Source organism: Ctenopharyngodon idella, chromosome 11, assembly GCF_019924925.1.
Source record: "Ctenopharyngodon idella isolate HZGC_01 chromosome 11, HZGC01, whole genome shotgun sequence".
In the NCBI taxonomy this organism is placed as follows: domain Eukaryota; kingdom Metazoa; phylum Chordata; class Actinopteri; order Cypriniformes; family Xenocyprididae; genus Ctenopharyngodon; species Ctenopharyngodon idella.
Genome location: NC_067230.1, coordinates 816,937 through 838,867, shown reverse-complemented (window position 1 = coordinate 838,867; position 21,931 = coordinate 816,937). Strand labels below are relative to the sequence as shown.

The 21,931-nt window shown below is 37.9% G+C and overlaps 1 protein-coding gene across 2 annotated transcripts in view; it reads left to right on the top strand.

Annotated features, from left to right (window-relative positions):
• The window catches only part of si:ch73-60h1.1 (calcium/calmodulin-dependent protein kinase type IV), a 42,442-nt gene extending 20,789 nt beyond the window's left edge, over positions 1-21,653 (top strand). For both annotated transcript variants that reach the window (XM_051912965.1, XM_051912964.1), the window contains exons 6-11: positions 2,782-2,872; positions 2,997-3,071; positions 3,274-3,349; positions 16,643-16,769; positions 16,973-17,125; positions 19,921-21,653. In XM_051912965.1, the coding sequence (XP_051768925.1) occupies positions 3,038-3,071; positions 3,274-3,349; positions 16,643-16,769; positions 16,973-17,125; positions 19,921-20,400 (870 nt within the window). In that variant the 5' untranslated portion in view covers positions 2,782-2,872; positions 2,997-3,037 and the 3' untranslated portion in view covers positions 20,401-21,653. The remainder of the gene's footprint in view (positions 1-2,781; positions 2,873-2,996; positions 3,072-3,273; positions 3,350-16,642; positions 16,770-16,972; positions 17,126-19,920) is intronic.
• The last annotated feature ends 278 nt before the right edge of the window (positions 21,654-21,931 follow it).

The following is a 21,931-nucleotide window of genomic DNA, read 5'->3' as shown; positions in this document are numbered from 1 at the left end:
TACCCTTTATAATGGGTACATATTGGTACCCTTACAGTTTGTACCTTTCAAAGGCAAATATGTACCTTTGGTGACCAAATTGTATCTTGTAGTGCTATGGTAGCATAATGTACCCCTAAAAATGGTACAAATATGTCCTTTTAAGGGTACTGCCCCAGTGACAAGCCCTTTGTACCTCATGATGGCACATTTGTACCCCACACAGCATATTAAAAAGTAATGCGGTTTTATCACATTTATTAAATAACATTAAAAATATTACAATCTCACAATTTCATGCACAGATTTCAAACATTGTATCACAATGCATCATCAATATTGCAGGATGCATTTACATATTGATCAATTTCACATTTCCAAAAACAGCACACACATTACCTGTAACTCTTTAAAACATTAAACAGTACTACACATTTCATTTTAACTGTACATTTTAAACATTCTTGTGAATCACAATTTATCATAGACTTAGTATGTTTCAAGGGTCCGAAAGTCCATCTTTTGCCCTGGTTAAATTATACTCCATTCATGTATGCATGGAAGTGTGAAGCAAGACATTGGGTTTAAAAGCTCACCACACAGAAGCCAAAAGAGTTTGAAAACCAAGGTGTTTGGTTGCATCTTATGAATATCCATTCACATGACCTTCAATTGAGGATGCATCCTGACCAACGACAGCAAACTCCTGTTGGAGACAAATTAAAAATTAGTACAACCTCAAATGCACAATTACATTTTTTTTTAACCTTCCATTTTTGTAACCACAATAGAATAAAAATTTAAATCAAGGCTAATTCATACCAAGGACAATAACTACAACCATAAAATTATATAACATAATTCTCACTTCCATTCTTAGACAATAGAGATAACTGTACCATAACTGTAACAATAATGACACAAGAGGAACAATATCATTGGAATTACTTTTGGGGGAACTTTTTTTCCAACTGATGAACAAAAACATTGGAAGCCAATCAGAAATAAAGAGCTCAAGCATTTAAAGCAACAGATGATTTAGCTGCAGCACTTGCTTAAAATAGAGAACATTATCTTCCCTTTCCTGCAAATGCTAAAATAGTTACTTTTCTCTACACCTTTCTTACAATCGAATGCAAACTCGCATTTAGATCTGCTTCCATCCAATTAACACTTGATAAATAGAATCAACTACATTTTTTTTTTCAATGATATGTTTCACTCTAAAAAAAACAAACAAACAAACAAACAAAAGATCTGTCGTTACTTTCAATACATTGCGACTTCAACAGCTCACTGGAGGGAAACTTATCAGTGCATGACAACTTAAATTTTGGTCTGTTACTCATGACCAACATATGACTTCAGAAGACAGAACCCTCATGCTATTTCATCTTTTTTACAGCTTGAAAGCCTCAGTCACCATTTATTGTGACTGCATGGAAAAGAAAAAAACAGGAAATTCTTTTTAAAAAATCCTTTTATATTACACAGAAGAAAGTCATACAGGTTTGGAACAACATGAGTAAATGACGACAGAATTTTCTTTTTTTTCTTTTTTTCTGTGAACTATCACTGTGAAGTGAGGAGACACTGAATACAGAGTCTGTCTCCGCCTTCATGACAGCTGTTTTAACAGAGAACTGCGCCAGACTGCCTCAGTGAACTTATCTTTCCCACCTACACTCCATTAGGACTTCAGAGAACCAAGGATGTAATCTACAGACTACAGTCACACACAATAAGACACAAACATGCTCCTAGAGCTGCATAATAAGTTCTAATGAAATCAATAAACATAACAAATAACCTATTAGAGTAGCTAAATGAGGGGTGGTGGGGGCTTAGTAGACATTCTGATTACTCTCTGAAATTTTCCATGTTGCCTCAATCATATTGCCAGTCATTTTACTGTTTATCCAGTTAATCCATGATGCTCCTTCCATGATTTAGAAAATTGCTGCAGATTCCATTGAAATTCACCAATGAAACTGTCTTAAAAGCATAGCGCACACAAAAAAATGAAAATTTTGTTATCATTTACTCACCCACTGTTAGATTATTTTCTTTATCTGTCAGCGCCCTCAAATATTCTCAGCCACAGAAAGAAATGAACACAAACACATAGTTCATTGTTCAAGCTTCTTCATATACATAGTTCAAGTGTTCATATACATTTGTGAACAATGATAAAGGTGATTTCCTTCTTCTCTCATTATCTCATAATGACATTTGTCTCCCCCATACATTACATTTGTCACCCACACACAAGATGTTTTTCACCCTTCACTTAAAAACTTGTGGTAAAAACTGGTCTAGACTAGATAATAATGTCCTGTTTCCAACCTGTATCTTTCCGCTGAACTTGTGCCCTTCCTATGAACTACTCTATATGATACATTCTGAGGAACTTTCTCTTTCCTATGTGGGTGCTGACACCTGTCTCATTCCAATGGGTATATGGTATTGCGATAGTGACTTAAGAGCTTACAAGAGAGAGAATGCAAGGGTGGAGCGGTAACTGGTTACATGGCAGAGACCTGAGAGCCCAAGTATATGTACACCCACCAAACTTATATGACTTAAATGTCTTATATGTCTTTCTTCTGTGGAACACAGAAAATATATTTAGAAGATATTTTGTATGTTTTTGTCAACAAAAGTCAGTGGAATCAAATGTTGTTTTGGACCCTGATGACTTTCATTTCATCTATGTACAAAAAACACAGAGAGTGAATCACTTAAATGATCGTTGTATGTACACAAAAGTGATCTGCTACCTTTATTCTATCTCTGTTGCAGTACTTACATGAGAATGGAGTTGTTCACAGAGACCTCAAACCAGAAAATCTCCTCTATGCTGACTTGTCAATAGACGCACCTCTTAAGATTGGTAACGAACTGTATACTCATACATTTAATCCATTATGTCTTTGATGTGGAAAAAATGAGACTGAACAGTGAGTTCTTCACTCTTCAGGTTTTTATTGATTCAATCTTTTCTGTAATGTCCACAGCGGACTTTGGCCTTTCTAAAATAATTGATGAGCAAGTGACGATGAAGACAGTATGTGGGACCCCCGGCTACTGCGGTGAGTCAGAATTTAAGATAACACATTATTTGTATTATGATTTAACCACCCTATTACTTATTTCCTTATTTTTAGATAAACACGCACCTCTAAAATAAATCATTTAGGTGTCCACAAACAAGCGAATTCCAGTGAATGACTTATAAAGTTTTATAAGCCAATTCATTTGCAATCATTTGCCTCTATTCTCACATCCACTCAGCTCCTGAGATCCTCAGAGGAAACGCTTATGGTCCTGAGGTTGACATGTGGTCCGTGGGAGTCATCCTTTATATTTTGTGAGTAATACATTTACATTAATGTTTATTCATTGTGCAGACTCTTTTATCTGACTTGCAAGTAGTATATGGAAAAATGTAAACACAAGTGCTTAATCATATGATTTTTTTTTTTATTGTAAAATAACACCTTAGTGGCATATTGAAAGTGGTAATGTATAATGTCATATTTTTGAGTTATAGGATTTTTTCATAATACAGCTATTATTCAACCCCTGTTCAATATTGCTGTTTTTAAATCACTTACTAGTATGGTAGGGTACAAACTTGTGTTAAAAAACAGTTAAGCCTTTGGGAACTATATAACAGCACTTTAGTTGAGACACATGCATAAATTTAGCTCATGCATGTGCTGAAATTGAGTAGCAGATATGGGCAAGACAAAAGCTCTCTCACAAAACCTAAGAGAAGAAGGCTATGATTACAAGATATTTCCAAGACACTAAAAGTTCCTAGAAACACAGTTGGCAGCATTGTTTGTAAGTTTAAAATGCATGGTACCATAACAAACCTTCTAGGACATGGAAGAAAAATCACAATTTTATCAAGGGGGAATAAGCTGACCCTCAAAACCCTCAAGACTTGCAAGATGACCTGTTGAGAGGACCTGTTGAGAGGAGGATAAAACATTTAAATGCAGATTATAAGAAGAACACTAAAGACTATAAGAACATTGACTTCATGCCCAAACACCTCGACGAACGCCACTCTTGACCAAGAGAACAGGTTGACTTGAATATGCTAAAAAGCATTTGATTAGGCCTATGGAGTTCTGGAAAATGTTTTATGGAACGGTGAGACCAAAGTATCAGGACATTTTGGCAAAAATTATTAAGCCTTCAGTGTGTAAACTAAAGCTTCACTGGATCATTGGACTTTCCAGCTGGACAATGATCCCAAGTATCTCAAAGTATCCAAAATCTACCAAGCTTGGTGCAGGGATTGGTCCTGGAATGTTCTTGAGTGACCTGCTCAGTCTACAGAATAAAATCCCCTTGAAAAGTTTCACTTTGCCCCCAGTTCCTCAGAAGGAGAGCTAGCTTTAGCCACACTCACCTTTTTGCTCTTGTCTCCAGTAACTTGTTCCTGGAAAGGGCACAGACAATTTATAAAGAGGAGCTGAAGGGAATGGAAAAAGGGGGCAAGAGCCTGGGCCTCTGTCCTGCTCAAACATTCGCCTCTTTCTTCGCCACACCCATAGCTCCCCGACCTGTGTATGGCTTTCTCCTATTGTGATGCCTTTGCCCTCCACTTCTCGTAGAGAAAAGTTGGGCGGGCAGCCGCACTCATCTTCTGCTCTTAGGAAGGGATATACTTCCCGAAAGACAGACGACTGCGTTCTCGCCTCTCTAAACCTGTCCACCACCATCTCAACAGCAGTGCTAAACAGCCCAGAGGGGCATCAAGTAGGACAGCTTTATGTGCAGTAGAACAGTAGATGGAAACAATCTGAGAGGGAGAGGAGGAAGAGTATGAGTAAGATGTGGTGGACGAGGAGAAAGAGGATGCGGACGAGGAAGAGCAAGGTGTGGAGACAGTTGTCAAGGCTGGACACTAGACGGTTTTTCCCTTTGCCTGGCAAGAGACAACATTGCCTGTGATGTGGACAAAGTCCTCAACAATACTCAATAATATTCAATAATATTGACAACAATTTGACTGCACTGACACTATTGGATGAGAACTAAACTGAGCTGGATGATGACATCGTTGTTTTCTGCAGAACTGCTTTATAGATGAAATTAGCTAATTTACTTAATAATTGATGATCTTTACAAAGGAAGTGAACATCTCAGGTTACGCATGTAACCATGGTTCCCTGAGAAGGGGAATGAGGGGGCCGAATACCTTATGTCATTTTCTTACTGAGACTCCAGAGAGCGGGGGCCTCAGCCGAACACGCTCAGAAATGAAACAGCTCAACAAGAAGACTCAAAAAGGCCAAACTAAATGAGACCGTAAAGCTAGAGCCCAGCATTATATAACATAATAGAATTGTCTCGCATACTCTCACAAACAGGTTTTTACCAAAAAACCTTGCATAGTCTCACAAACAGGTTTTTACCATTATAGGTTCAGTTGAGAGCCCTGGTGTGAAGCATGGCACAAACCTCAATCACCCCCCGCAGTAGTTACACAATTGGAGTGGGGGGGGAAGAGGAAAAGAAAAAAGTGATATGGGGGGGAGAGAGATATTATTTCTCTCTAGCGTGGGACGAATTTCTGCCACCTGAACATTTAGCTTCAATTCACCTTTATTTATATAGCGCTTTTTACAATGTAGATTGTGTCAAAGCAGCTTTACATTGATAACTGGTACATTATTTGGCTGCACAGCAGCTCTTAAAAGAATAGTGTCAATGCAGGCAGATCAAAGCACTGTTGAATATCAAATGTCAAGTCAAATGTCAAGTGTCCCCAACTAAGCAAGCCAAAGGTGACAGCGGCAAGGAACCCAAACTCCATCAGGTGACATCAGGTGGCAGACAAGTGGCAAATAGGTGTTTAAATGGAGAAAAAAACCTTGGGAGAAACCAGGCTTAGTCGGGGGGCCAGTTCTCCTCTGGCCAACAGTGCTTTGTTACGATTCAAGTAGCTATCATAAGTCTGACAGGATCGCAACATTCAAAGTATTTATTCAGTTCCATCCAGTTGAGGATCGTATTCATCACGGCTGTTGAGGAACTGTGTCGTGGCTGTCGTGTCGATGAGGCCCTCACAGTGGATGATCTAGTTGACTCAATCTCTGCTGATACTTCAGGGCTGCGTTGTGGTCGTGTCAAGGCGCAGGTCCTTGGTCTCACCTGGATAAGGCCTGGATCCGGTTGACTACGGTGAACCTCGGGATAACCAGAAAGACTAATATTAGCGTAGATGCCATTCTTCTTCTGATGTAACGAGTACATCAGGTGTTATAGGAAGTGTTCCCGGTTCCGGCTGACCTAATTTATGCAGCCTAATAATCCTTTAACAGATTTGAAAATATAAATTGGTAATGTGTTATGTGTATGCCAGGTTAAAGAAATGCGTTTTTAGTCTAGATTTAAACTGACAGAGTGTGTCTGCTTCCCGAACAATGCTAGGAAGATTGTTCCAGAGTTTAGATGCCAAATAGGAGAAGGATCTACCGCCTGCGGTTGATTTTGATATTCTAGGTATTATCAGCTGGCCTGAATTCTGAGATCGCAATAGACGTGAAGGACTATAATGAATTAGGAGCTCGCTCAGGTACTGGGGAGCTAAACCATTTAGTGCTTTGTAAGTAATTAGCAAGATTTTAAAATCTATACGATGTTTAACAGGAAGCCAATGCAGTGTTGACAGAACTGGGCTAATATGGTCATACTTCCTAGTTCTAGTAAGAACTCTAGCTGCTGCATTTTGTACGAGCTGTAGTTTATTTATCAGGCGAGCAGAACAACCACCCAGTAGAGCGTTACAGTAATCTAGCCTTGAGGTCATGAACGCATGAACTAACTGTTCTGCATTTTTCATTGAGAGCATATGTCGTAGTTTAGATATATTTTTAAGATGGAAGAATGCGGTTTTACAGATGCTAGTAACATGGCCTTCAAATGAAAGATTGGTATCAAAGAGCACACCCAGGTTCCTAAGAGACGACGAAGACTTAACAGAGCATCCATCAAGTGTTAGACAGTATTCTAGGTTATTACGTGAAGAAGTTTTTGGTCCAAAAATTAGAATCTCTGTTTTTTCTGAATTTAGTAGTAGGAAATTACTGGTCATCCAATTTTTTATATCAGCTATGCATTCTGTTAATTTTGTGAATTGGTAAGTTTCATCAGGGCGCGAAGAAATATAGAGCTGAGTATCATCAGCGTAACAGTGAAAACTAACGCCATGCTTCATAATGATATCTCCCAAGGGTAGCATGTACAGAGTGAACAGCAACGGTCCTAGTACTGAGCCTTGCGGTACTCCATATTGTACTTGTGATCGATATGACATCTCTTCGTTTACTACTACAGACTGATAACGGTCAGATAAGTATGATTTGAACCATGACAATGCAATTCCACTAATGCCAACATAATTTTCGAGTCTATTTAAAAGAATATTGTGATCAATAGTGTCAAATGCAGCACTAAGATCCAGTAACACTAATAGAGAGATACAACCACGATCTGATGATAAGAGCAAATCATTAGTAACTCTAATGAGAGCAGTCTCAGTACTATGGTACGGTCTAAATCCTGACTGGAAATCCTCACAGATACTATTTCTTTCTAAAAAGGAACATAGTTGTGATGATACTACCTTTTCTAGTATTTTTGACAGAAAAGTGAGATTTGAGATCGGCCTGTAATTGACTAATTCTCTAGGATCAAGTTGTGGTTTTTTAATAAGAGGTTTAATAATAGCCAGCTTAAAAGTTTTCGGTACGTATCCTAGTGATAAAGATGAATTGACGATATTAAGAAGAGGATCTATAACCTCTGGAAGCATTTCTTTCAATAGCTTAGTCGGTATAGGGTCTAACATACATGTTGTTGATTTTGATGATTTAACAAGTTTAGACAATTCTTCCTCTCCTAAAGCAGTAAATGAACTGAATTTTTCCTCAGAGACACTACAATGCACTATCTGACGCGATACTGTAATAGACGGTTGCATGGTTATTATTTTTTCTCTAATATTATCAATCTTGCAAGTAAAGAAGTTCATAAAGTCATTACTGCTGTGCTCTTTGGAAACATCAGAAGTTGAAGCTTTATTTCTTGTTAATTTAGCCACTGTATCAAATAAATACCTAGGGTTGTGTTTATTTTCTTCTAAAAGTTTTGAAAAATAAGCAGATCTAGCAGATTTTAAGGCCTTTCTGTACTCAATCATTGTCTCTCTCCACGAAATGCGAAATACTTCTAGTTTTGTTTTCTTCCAGCTGCGCTCCATTTTTCTGGCTGCTAACTTTAGGGCCCGAGTGTGCTCATTGTACCATGGCATTGGATTAATTTCCTTAATCTATTTTAAGCGCAAAGGAGCAACTGAGTCTAATGTGCTGGAAAAGACAGAGGCAATAGTTTCTGTTACAACATCGAGGTCTTCTAAGCTTTCTGCTATGCTAAGGCGATGAAACTGATCAGGAAGATTATTTATAAAGCAATCTTTAGTGGTAGAAGTGATGGTTCTACCATATTTATGGCATGGAGGCAGTTTAGCCGCCTTGACTAAATGTAGTATACACGAGACTAGATAATGATCTGAGATGTCGTCACTCTGCTGCAGAATTTCAACAGCATCAATATCGATTCCATGTGACAATATTAGATCTAAAGTATGATTACGACAATGAGTAGGTCCTGACACATGTTGTCTAACACCAATAGAGTTTAGAATATCTGCAAATGCCAATCCTAATGCGTCTTTCTTATTATCTACATGGATATTAAAATCACCAACAACAAGGACTTTATCTGCAGCCAATACTAACTCCGACAGAAAATCAGCAAATTCTTTGATAAAGTCTGTATGGTGTCCTGGTGGCCTGTATACAGTAGCCAGCACAAATGTCAACCTACATAATGTTACGTAAAGTACCATTACTTCGAAGGAATTATATTTGAAAGACTTTTGACTAATACTGTAAATATTACTATAGATTACAGCAACACCTCCCCCTTTGCCTTTCTGATGGGCATTGTGTCGATAATCATAACCTTGAGGACTAGACTCATTTAAAGTAATGTAATCGTCCGGTTTTAGCCAAGGTTCTGTCAAACACATCACATCTAGATTATTATCTTTGATAATATCATTAACAATAAGTGATTTTGAAGAAAAGGATCTAATATTTAACAACCCGAGTTTTATCATTTGTTTAGCATTATTATCTCTATTTTTTATTTGTTGAACATCAAATAAATTTTTACCATGGAAGTGGTAAGTTTGGAAGTTTTTTGTTTTTACTAATTCGGGGTACAGACACAGTCTCTATTTGAAAATATCTAGGTGTAAGAGTTTCTATGTGTTGGGAGTTATCTGAATTTTCTCACTTCTGTAACGTGAGGCAGCTAGCAGACGGTCGGTTTAGCCAGTCTGTCTGCTTCCTGACTTGGGCCCCAGTTTGTCATGTTTCAGTTCTAAGACTATGTGCCATATTACTAGAGAGAAGAGCAGCACCATCCCGGGAGGGATGAATACCATCTCTTTTCAACAGGTCAGGTCTGCCCCAAAAACTTTTCCAATTGTCTATGAAACCTATATTATTTTGCGGACACCACTTAGACAGCCAGCCACTGAGTGATGATAATCTGCTAACTATCTCATCACTCTGACGAACAGGAAGGGGGCCAGAGCAAATTACTTCTCCTGACATTGTACTTGCGAGTTCACACACCTCTTTAATGTTAATTTTAGTGATCTCCGACTGGCGAAGTCGAACATCATTAGTGCCGGCGTGAATAATAATCTTAGAGTATTTACGATTAGCATTAGCCAGCACTTTTAAATTTGCTTTGATGTCAGGTGCTCTGGCTCCCGGCAAACATGTGACTATGGTGGCTGGTGTCTCTATTTTCACGTTCCGTGTAATAGAATCGCCAATAACTAGGGCACTTTCAACAGGATTCTCAGTGGGTGTATCACTGAGTGGGGAAAACCTGTTTGATGTTCTTATTGGAACGGAAGAGTGGTGTTTTCCACGGCTAGGCCGCCTCACCTTTACCCAAGTGCCCTGCTGCGCGGGCTCTACAGCCGGAACCGAACAATGTACAGAGTTCACTAAGCTAGTCGCATCCAAAACAGTATCTGAAGCCCTTGCATTCTTACTATCCTCGATTAAAGTTTGGATGCGTGTCTCTAATTCTGAGATTCTCTCTGTCAGCCTGACTATTTCCCTACATTTATGACATGTAAATCCCTCGTCGCTGACAGAGAGAGCTATGGTAAACATGTGGCAAATGGAACAGGTAGCAATGCTGGGAGAGGATGACATGACTCACCGTGTTTGTAGACTGATCCGACTTACCACAGCTGTTTGAAGAACGCGTTGGAAAAGGAGCGCGCGAGAGACTGTTAACAAGTTAACAAGCTAGCGCTGCAAATGCAAATGCGTTGTAACAGCGATTTAGATTCAAAGATTACAAGCTAGCGACGTCAGATTAGTGTGGTAAGCAATATTACATATAAGGTAATAAAAAAATAAATAAAATAAAAAAATAAGCAACAATGAATAAAAGAGATTCAAAACAAAGCTATACGGAGTTACAAACGCAAACCAATCTGAGCAGCGAGGCAGACGATTACCTCTCTCCAATCCCTTTTATTTTTCCTTGAGTCCCGCCTCTTTTGAGCCTTACTCCTGGTATCAGGAGGAGGAGCCCGAGGGGTGACAATCTATTTCTGGGCCTGTCTGTGTCCCGCAGACCCAGGCGGCCCAGGACCCCCCGAGGTTTGAGGTGTGGACCTGGAACAGCGCGGTATAAATTTCTTAAAAGATTTCTCGCCTCTCTGAACTGATCGACCACCGCCTCAACGGATGTGCCGAACAGCTGAGAGGGCGAGAATGGCACATCGAAAAGAAAGCGCTTCTCTTTCTCCCCGATGTTGGCCAGATTGATCCACAGATGTCTCTCTGTGGCCATCATAGCCACCATAGCACGACCAATCACAGCAGCAGTCCGCTTGGTGGCCCGGAGAGCCAGATCTGTGGTGCGGCGCAGATCTGTTACCACCTCAGAGGAAAGACCCTGTCCTTTATCCAGGTCCTTTAACAGATTGGCCTGGTAAGCTTGTAACACGGCCATAGTGTGTAAAGCTCCACTGGCCTGACCTGCAGCCGCATACGCCCTGCTATTCAGCTTAGATGTCATTTTTAATGGCTTGGATGGCAGGGTTGGAATATCGATGCATCACCCATTGAGAGATAGCCCACAAACGTCTCTTCAAATGAGAGGCATCCATGCATATCCATGCTCACGCAATCCCTCCACATTCGCATAATTCGAATGCTGAAATGGACAAACGCGAGCTGAATATGGTTTCTTCCAAGACCTCTCAACCTCTGCAAGAGCTCGGCGGTTATGGCCAGCCAAGAAATGCTCGTCTAATCTTCCGCAAATGATCTGTGGCATTTCGCATTTCCACGGAAGATCTAATCGCTGTGTCGTGTGAGCCATAACCTCCTGCAGCTCATTGTATGCAGGGCAGGCAGGCGGGCTGCGAGGGCTCCATAAGAATGTCTTCGCCTTGCGCAGCCACATCCTGCTCTTCCACATCCTGCTCTTCCTTCCAGAAGAGCGCTATCCACCAGATCGGATGATTCTAATGAAAGAACGTGCTCATCTGGCTCGCGCCGGTGGCAGAGGAATGAGAAAGAGACATACCTCGTTCAAAGTCCTCCGCCAGCTCAACTTGAGAGTCCCAGGATCTCAATCTCCGCTGTGCCTCAGCTGCAGCAGGTCCTGATCCCCCAGGCACCGATGCTTGTTCCGATTCCCTCGAGAAAAGGGCCAGGTACGAACTGAGCTTTTTCATAGAAAAGCCTTCACAATCTGCACATTCCGCTCCTTCGAGAACGGAATGTAACATTTTTCCATGGTAACAGTCGCCTAAACACACTTCAAACAAAGGGTCACCTGAAGACAAAGCAGATGACGTATACTCCAGGTGCTCCTTTTATACTCCCGGTTGCACTAGAGTGACGTCACTGGCTGTCACAGGCCTGTCAACACTGAACTGACTTCAGCTGAACAATGACACTATTTTCTTTTAGAGCTGCTGTACAGCCAAAATAAACTCTCTTTGCATTACTGATCATCATTGTTATCACTGTAAAGCTGCTTTGAAACAATCTGCATTGTATAAAGCACTATATAAATAAAGGGGACTTGACTTGACAACTTCTCAACATGAAGACGTGATGCTGAGGCAGAATGAATCTCTCACTGACTTAGATTTTGCAGTTGCACAACTTTTTTTGAGTGTACTATAACATACTTTTCATTTAGAGTTTTTTTTTTTTTTACCTTTTGGGCTTTTGCATTTAGACTGCTGTATGCAAGTGCTGAATATACAGACATTCAATACTATACAATATTCAGTGCAATACTGTACTTGCAGTACACAGTATGCAATATATTCACCATACTTAGTTGTGATTACTATACTTTTTTACGTAATTGCAAAATTAGTTCACTGCATGCAATATAACTTTTTTCTGTAACCTCATGTTCTGGATGTTGTGTTCCCCTTTTTTTTTTTTTTCTTTTTTTTTTTTTTTATGTAGTGTCTAATGAATGATCTGTAGTATTTATATATTGACTGATGTGTGTATGATCAGACAGCTTTGTCTGATTTTGAGAATAGGTGAAATAATTTTGAGGCAATTGTTTAATTTTGCCGGAAGAATCAGGGGTTTTGTGAATGTAGTTTGGATTTGTGTTTAAAGTTTTGAGAAAATGAGTGATGGTTTCAAGAAATGTGTTTTACTGTAACTGTAAGATCAGAAAGATCCATGAATTTGGTATTGGGTAAGGTTGTATGAAAAGAAAATGTAAGCATTTTAGAAACATGTTAATTCAGTTGACTGCATGTTGTGTGAAAACGACATGAATTGTGTTTATGGTATGGTCACAACAGACAGATGTTGTGCTAATTGTGCTTAGAGTTTTGAAAATGTGACTACAGATTGGACAAAAGTATGTTAGCAAGTGATAAAAAAGTAAGTTGTCAAAAGTGATAGTAAAGACAATTTGAAGAGTTTGGTTCCAAAACGCTATAACTCCATTTTGATTAATTTGAGTAAAAAGGGGTTTTCTTTACCAAGAAAGTGGCAAGATGAAAACAAGTGTTTTATCTATATAAATGTTTCATTCACAGTAACTGCCTTTCATAAAGCTATTACTATCAAACTTTTGATTTGCATCTCTTCTCGTTTAGTTTAATACATTTAATCCAACTGAACTCAATGGTTAATCAATGAATCATTTGGTACACCTATAGATTTCTATAGATATTGATTCTACAGGCATAGTTTCTATAGAAATTATTTGCAATTTCCGATATGGATAATCAAATGTAATGAATTATAAGCAATGTATCTTAGACCACAATTTTCAAAGTGTGTGTGGTCCTGGTAAACACTGTGTTGTGAACCAAATGTCCCAACAAGGATAGTAATACCAGTAAATTTATTTATTTTTTGGTCCCCATGGGGAAAACAGCTTAAAAATCATATGAAATTATATTTTTATAAAATGTAAAAATGCAGACATTTTCTGTGATGGGTAGGTTTAGGGGTATGGTTGGTGTATGCAAATAGAATATACAGTTTGTACTGTATAAAAACCATTACGTCTATGGAGAGTCCCCGTAAATCACATATACCAGCGTGTGTGTGTGTGAGAGAGAGATACAGATACAGATAAAGATACAGATAAAGAAAGATTTGAAATTTGTGAACACAGAGCAGGACAGAGTACAAGGGAAAAGAAACAGTCAATAACTGTATAACATCAGATTGATCAGAGATGCATCAGAAGAAGGGAGACAGATGGCATTGTTTTACATTATAGTATGCCATGCGACACTGTAAACACAGGCATTTCTATGGTATAGAGACTGCCACATTATTGTAACTCACCCTTCATCTTTAAAGGTTGACTACAGTATAGATTCAGTCATATGGTACAGTGAGATCATTTACTGTATTACAGCAAACTCTATTCTACATAAAACCTCATGACTGTGTCATAATTCATCACACCTTTTGATAACAGTGAATAGATACTATTACAAACATTATGGATTTTTTTATGTCAATTATGTAATTTAGGTAATGTAAGTTTATTTTCTAATGTGGCATCTGTAGCCTGTGTAACTATTTCAGCAACAAGGGTGATTTGAAACATGTATCTTGCATTGTTTGCTATTGAATGAAGCTGTGTTAGAAGTGTGATCAGTTTGGAGTTTTGTACAAAGAGTTTTGAAAATAGTACCAGAGCGAATAAAAAAAAACTGTAAAAACATTACAAATTCAAATCTACATTTTGATTTTAAAAGGTTTATTATAAAAATGGATTATTTTTCCCCCAAAATGCAATAAATCCATGAAACTTTTTTTTTTTTTTTTTTTTTTTCAAAATGCAATTAATCCATCAATATAAAAGTTATTTTTCATATTGAAAATACACAATAAAGTAAGTTGATTCACATATATGACAGCCTCTGAACTTCTGAACATTTTACTAAAAATACATTCAGCCGTCGCTCCCAAAATGAATTCAACGAGTCATCTTGTTAATGAATTATGTCTCCGTTTGTCATTACCGATTAAAAAGTATCTGGCGCCACCGCACTGTTAAAATAAACACATTTGCAGAGTACATTGGTATTAAAAACGGCTTTTAAAAACTGTCCATGATTCAGTTTTGGGGACCGTGACAGAAGTTTGATTCTGTCGTGGAACAAGCAACGAACAAATGCCGGGTGGAACAAATGCCGGCTTTTTTCCTCCTCCCGACTCGAGTGCCTCATCATCTTAATCTCCTCACGTAAATGATTACATTTCGATGACTTGCGTTTCTTCCCCACCGCAGAAACCACGACAGGTTCATCAATGCCGTCAAAATTATTCATTTTTCTGTTTTTGTTGATCACAAAGTACAAAGCAGATAAGGAAAACTAGAATGCCAGGTGTATTCAGAGCGCCGCCATTACAGTTTACAGTGCATGGAATGACGCGCTGTGATTGGTTGAGCGGATATATCGCGTTCTGCAGAGAAAGGAGACTGGCGTTTGTCGCATTTTGGAAAGAAAGGGAGAAATCATGACAGAATAACACGACGGATATCGCATTTTGCGCAAAATTAATAAATGACTTTTCAATACCGACCAGATACAATACTGATTTTGGCGGAAACTCAATTTTTTTTGAAAATGGTGTTTAGCGTGTTTTGGAATCAAACTATTCATTTTAATATTATACATTTCATATTTCAAATAAATGCTGTTCTTCTGAACTTTCTATATCACGGTTTACATGGTTTAAAAATCATGGTTTACACAAAAATATTAAGCAGCACAACTGTTTACAACTTTGATAATAATAATATTAAAGATAATATTTTCACCAAATCAGCATATTAGAATGATTTCTGGAGGACAGTGTGACTCTGAAGACTGAAGTAATGGCTGCTGAAAATTCAACTTTGCATCACAGGAATTACATTATGAAATATAGCTGCAAGAAGCGATGACAGGCTCAAGCCCCGGTGCCACCACCACCCCGGTGGCTTCAGGAAACCTGTGCATGGTGGGCAATATATAATCTTAATTTAATTTGAATCAAATTAATGATGATTAAAGATATGAGACACTTCCTGTTTCCCTTTTTTTGTCCTTAAAAAATCCACATTCAACCCAAAATATCTGACTTCCTGTTGGTCGGAGCTAATGACTGTAAATTAGAAAGTTGTCCGGCTTGATGAGAACAATATATGTACAGAGTTTGGTGACTGTAGATAAGACAAAAGGATCCGTCCATTTCTAAGGCTTTGTCCATGTCTTCTGGTTGGCAACTCGGATGTGTGTGTCAAGTTTCATGCAATCAGAAGGATGCTAAGTGCCTCAGAAACCCCCATAAAGAATATTAAAGTTTAATGCGTTGCAATGACAACAGTATTCAAGATATCAAGAATACTTTCACAGGTGTGCATCTGCCATTTTTTGACATTATACTGATGAAGTTTGAAGCGAATAAGAGGGGCGATTTCAAAGCATTTTGAAAGTGACACACTTCCTGCTGCCAGTTGGTGGCACTAGGACTTTTACTCACAATAGTCACATCCATGTGATCTACCTCCTACAACAAACACACAGCTGAAGTTTCATCAAAATCAGTTAATGTATGCTGAAGTTATAACACACTTCCTGTTTCCCTTTTCTCACCATAAATTAGTTTCAGTGCCACGGCCAAACCATTCAAGATATCAAAAATCTGCTCACAATTTAGCATCCTCAATGTCTTGAATTTATGCTGACCGAGTTTCATGGTGATCGGATGATTCCCCAGGAGGAGTTGTGAAAGTTGTTCGGCCCGATGAGATCTATAACTGTTTGAAATTTGGTTACTGTAGGTGAAAAGGGGTGCACTACAGAGCCCCTCAAATACAACCATATAAAAGGGTATGAAGACTGTCACTGAAGATATGTATGTATATCCTCAGTGATGCTGTGCATATAATCAGTGTGTTTCCCCTCCAGTTCACCGTCCAAATTATAAATTGCAATTTCTCTGCTATCTGCTTCTGTTCTGTCTGTCTCCACCCTCAGGCTGTGTGGGTTTGAACCATTTTTTGATCCAAGGGGGGACCAGTACATGTACAGTCGCATTTTGAATTGTGATTATGAGTTTGTCTCCCCCTGGTGGGATGAAGTCTCTCTCAATGCAAAGGATCTGGTGAGTAATGGGTGCTCACACATAATTATTATCCTGTTTGTAATCCTAATGATGTTCATGCACTGCAAATTGATTTCAAATGAGATATGTCAAAATATCAAAGGCCGACTCAGATGCTAATTTGATTATTCAATCATTCAAGCTTTCTCGCTTTTTGTTTATTCACTGTTAGTTTTTGGTTATCTTTTTTATGTTTTCTTTAGGTTAGTAAGCTCATAGTGTTGGACCCTCATAAACGTCTCACCGTGAAACAGGCTCTGGAACACCCATGGGTGCTTGGAAAAGCAGCACGATTCTCCCACATGGACACAACACAAAGGAAACTACAGGAATTTAATGCTCGCCGCAAATTAAAGGTCAGTCATCAGTGCCCTGCTAAGTTTTAGCAATGGCAAATAAGTGTTCATAATAAATCGAGTCTACAACACATAACACAATAAATATAATCTAGTCTACAACACATGTGCCGATTTCTTAGAAATGTCCTCTTTGTAATTATGTTGGTCTCATATCATTTTTAAAAATCTTTTATACCATTAAGAAAATTCAAATGACTCGCACCTTGCATATAGAGTATACATCTTAATCATTAAATATATTTTTCAATGTCAAAAATGATCAGGAATTATTAATTCATTAATAAGTATAATTTATTTTTTGGGAAGTCGCACCACATGACATTTAAACAATCTGAACTAAGCATGCCTTGTTATTAAAATGTCAGATTATCTGATATTTTAGGATACATATTGACCTTGCACTACATGACTTTGTTAGTAGAACTAGATGACTGATTTGGCTGATGAAAGTTTTATCAATTTTTAATTAATTAATTAAATATTTAGGCAGTGAATCAGTTTTGTTAAAATATTGACATTTTAATAAGTAATAAAATAATAAATAATGAAATAATATATTTATAACTACTACTACTTTTCTTTCATTTCATTCTTTCTTTCTTCTCATTCTTTGAGGCTTTTTTCTTCTTTATTATAAAGACAGTTGTATCACCGTGATGTTTTTGGCTTCATGGCTCCTCAAAAATATCAAAAATCAATTTTGATATAAAGATTAACAACATGCTGTGTGTTCAAGTTGTTGTTTGCATGAATTGCATTTTAATGCAGTGCTTTTCAACTGGTTTGGCCATGGGACCCACATTTTCCCATTGTCATTAAGCCGTGACCAAATATTTTAGGAATTTGGACCAAGCAAATGTATTTCTCAAGTACCATCCCACTTTACTTAAAATTAGTGGCTAAATGGATTGTAGTTGATCCGTGATTCCGTATGGACCAGGCCCCATGGTTCAGCACATATGTGATTCATGGATTAATTGCAAAGTTTAACCATCATAGAGTGAAAGTTTATCATTTGCAAGTGTTTTGTCTTGCCAATTTACACATTCAAGCAATTTTAAACCATTCCAGTGAAAGAAAAGGCAAAAGAGAACTCAATTTGGAACTCACGTGCTGTTATCTGTGTGCACAGCTGCACACACAGACAGTATGTTCAGACCGCAGGTAAATGTGACCCAAACCCAATTTTTTTTGCTCATATGTGACTCAGATCTGTTTTTCTCATGACAGCTTGAACAGCACAAACCACATGCAATACGACCTCAGTATGAACAGTCAAATTGAACAGTCAAAATTCATGCAACATTTACTTCACTCTAGATTAACATTCATCACAATTCTGTGCTCATGGGAGTCAGATTTTACATACCCAAAGTTATCAAGACAGTTGCGAAAGGTCTGGAAGGACAGTGATGTGTCAGAGCTCATAATTATTAAAGTGACAGCTTCATATACAAGCAAAACATGAGGGCTCGTATCATAAATGTTTAAAATCTCTGCTCTCTTTTTTCAAATCCTCGTCTTTGTTTTTATATTGCCTGCGCATAATTTTGCTGGCTTCCATGGCAGAACACCCGTCTCTGCAAGTATTCTCATAAGCATAGTTGGTTATGTCTTAAGTGAACGTGGATCCGTGCATTAAGTCTTAAAGTGACAGCTAATAAATACCTGATGTTGTCTGTCATTAATGTTAAGCAAACGACAAAACACAGCTTTAACAAAGTCTATATTTAATGTATATATTTAATATATAACACTATAGTGTTATTTTTACATTTAGGCCTAATTATTACATTTTATTATTACATGCTCCTATTTTTGTTTGCTCTTTATAGTGAAGTGATCATTTGAAGTGTGTGTGTAATGAGCACAGTATAACTTCTGACAGGGCAAAGTTTGTCTTTCTTTTTATTTCATAACAAGTTACAAAAAATAACGTTTAAAGATAATGACGCTGACACGTGTATGACAGAAGAGTCAACAGCGTTTCACGCACGTCTTTCGGAATAAAATTCTTGCATCAGCAAAAAATTTGGTTACACATTTTACAGTGCCATAGTTACATTGTAATTACTCAAATAAGTACAGAGTACTATTAATTAACTACATGTACTTATTATAGAATTACAGTTAGGGTTTGGTTTAGGGTTAGTTACTTGTAATTATGCATAATTTACTGTTATTACTATAGTAAGTACATGTAGTAACGTGTAACTACGGCACTGTAAAATAAAGTGTTACCAAAAATTTAGAATTAGGTTTTTTGTTAGTGCTTCTTTCTTTGAATACACACTCTACGATGCACTCAGAACGGTCTTGCGACCCACTTTTGGGTCACGACCCACCAGTTGAGAAACACAATTTTTTTTTTTTTTTCCCAAAGTATATTTATTGCCATTTGTTTGAACATTAAAATAATAAAATAAATAAATAAATGAATTATAAAGAAAATTAAAAAAAAACACATAAGTAAAATATGCATTTATATACATCACAGTTCACAGCCTTTCATTATGTAATTTATCTTTGCTACTTTACCAGAGTTATCGGTTGTTTTGCTAGAATACAAGAACTGCTTTGTATAATTGACATGTCCAATACAAAAGAGGTGGGTATAGTTCAATCATCCCAGGTTGCCTGATCCATTTGGTTGTAGTAGTGCAAAAAGGGAGTTCAAAGTCAAATGTTGTTCAGTGTACAGAACTAGAATATGATTTCTGTGTTTTTTATGAGCAGAATCACAAGCATTTTACTGAAACAAAGTGCACAGTAAAAAGTTACCCTGTCTATAGGCTGCTATGAAAGCTGTAGTTGCCACAAGCCGCATGCACGAGGGCTCACGACGGCGGACGGACAGCTGCGAGATGCCCAACACAGAAAAGACCTCGCGCCAGAGCAACATACAGAAGGAAAACACCTTGGATTCTCAAAGGGAGCCCATTCCCATTAAAGAGGGATTTAAGCAGGTTGAGGATGGGGCTCAGAGTCCCTCAAGTACCCCGCTCCACCCTACACATAAATCTAAATCTTCTGCCCTATCTGGGCCCATGCCCACTCGCCCACCCCTAATAGCAGACGGACACAGGCAGATCTCTGTCATACCAAAGGCTCCAGTGGTGCGGCCCAGGGTGCCCAAGAAGAGCTGCTCAGTGGATCCCGGGGGCAAACATGAGCCTTTGTCAGTGAGCACCACCCCACCCAGTCCCAAGAACCTCAGTAATGGTTTCTCAATGGGTGTTGAGACAGGCGGCAGTACAGCAGAATGTCAGTAGACTGTATGATCTAAATATTTGGATTCTTACGGAAGACGGAGGGCCTCATGCGAGGAGAAGAGCAGGAGAGACAATGCTTTAAAAATACACTGAGAATTTCTTCTTCTACTCTTCCATTTTTGCCATGAGATATTTTGATACAGGACTGACACATGATGAGCTATTTGTTTCTTAAAGCTCTTCATATGGAGGCATGTGGCTTTCATGACAACTTTAGGTTAGTGGCACAGCGAACGTTGTTTTTCTCTTTGCACAAGCATTGTTAATAAGATTGTCTCTCATCTGAACTGAAATTCATCTTTCTCTTCTTTTGCTATCATATGCAAATGCTCATACAATCTTATTCTATCTCTAAAGGTAGTGAGGATCATGTATCTGTGATGTTGTGATGCTATATATTTGTTTAGGAATGACTGCTAAATGACCCTATATATATATATATATATATATATATATAATCTTTATATGTCTTTTGCTCCCATTTTAATTCACCCCTTTGTATTAGCAAAGAAAAAAAAAGACTAAAGGAAGGACATGACATCATGCCACAATCAAGGATTATGTTTTCCTCAGCTCTTCTTTGGCAGTTTATCGACCATCAAATCAAATTGATGTCCTTCAGGGTTACCACACTGATGTCAAAGTCCCTTATTTTCAGTAGTCATGATGAAATACAACATCCAGCTTCAACAACATCTGGGAAAGTTTTACTAAAAAAAAAACACCTAAACTGCCACTGTACTATATGAAATCTTCTCTATGAGGTGGAACAACTAGTACGCTTCAGCAAGACTGTCTACCTCTTCTACTGTACAGGGGCTTCCAACTTCTCAAATAGGAAATTCTGTAGTAATCTACTCTTAGGGTAGAAAGCATGGAAGAGTATTTTTCAACGTTGAATGTCGAAGGGCTGTTTTTGTGAACTTTATGTAAGCTAATTTTATCTGCCTCTATGAACATGTAACAGCATCACAAAATGTTTCAGTATATAATATAGCTGCTTGTCATTCTACTTTATTTCAATCTTTGCCAAAAAAAAAAAGAAGAAAAAAATGCTTTGTACAAGCTGCTGACATAAACAGTAGCCTGATTAGACATCACTGAAACATTATGGCTATGTATAAATAATAATATTTTGAAGTTAAGATTAATCACCTAATAATTGTGTGTTCAAGTGCAAGCCAGTGTAGATGCTCTTTATGTTTGAGCAGGAGTTTCCATGTTTCCAAGATTAATAAATCATGCTATCAGATGCTCTCTAGTGAGTTTATATGCTTTTTGGTATAGCTCATATATGCTGACAGTGACAATTGTTTGCTATAATATCAGCACACATCGACCAGTTGTTGAAGCAGCAGCATATTCTGTCAGTTGGCTCTGTTAAAAAAAATTTAAAAAAAAAAAAAAAGAAAAAGAAAGAAAGAAAGAAAAATGAATGATATTATTTACTTATTTTCTGGCATGCTATAAAAATGGTACAACTGATGTTACTTCTGATTGTCACAGTTTTTTGATCATTAAAATTAATACA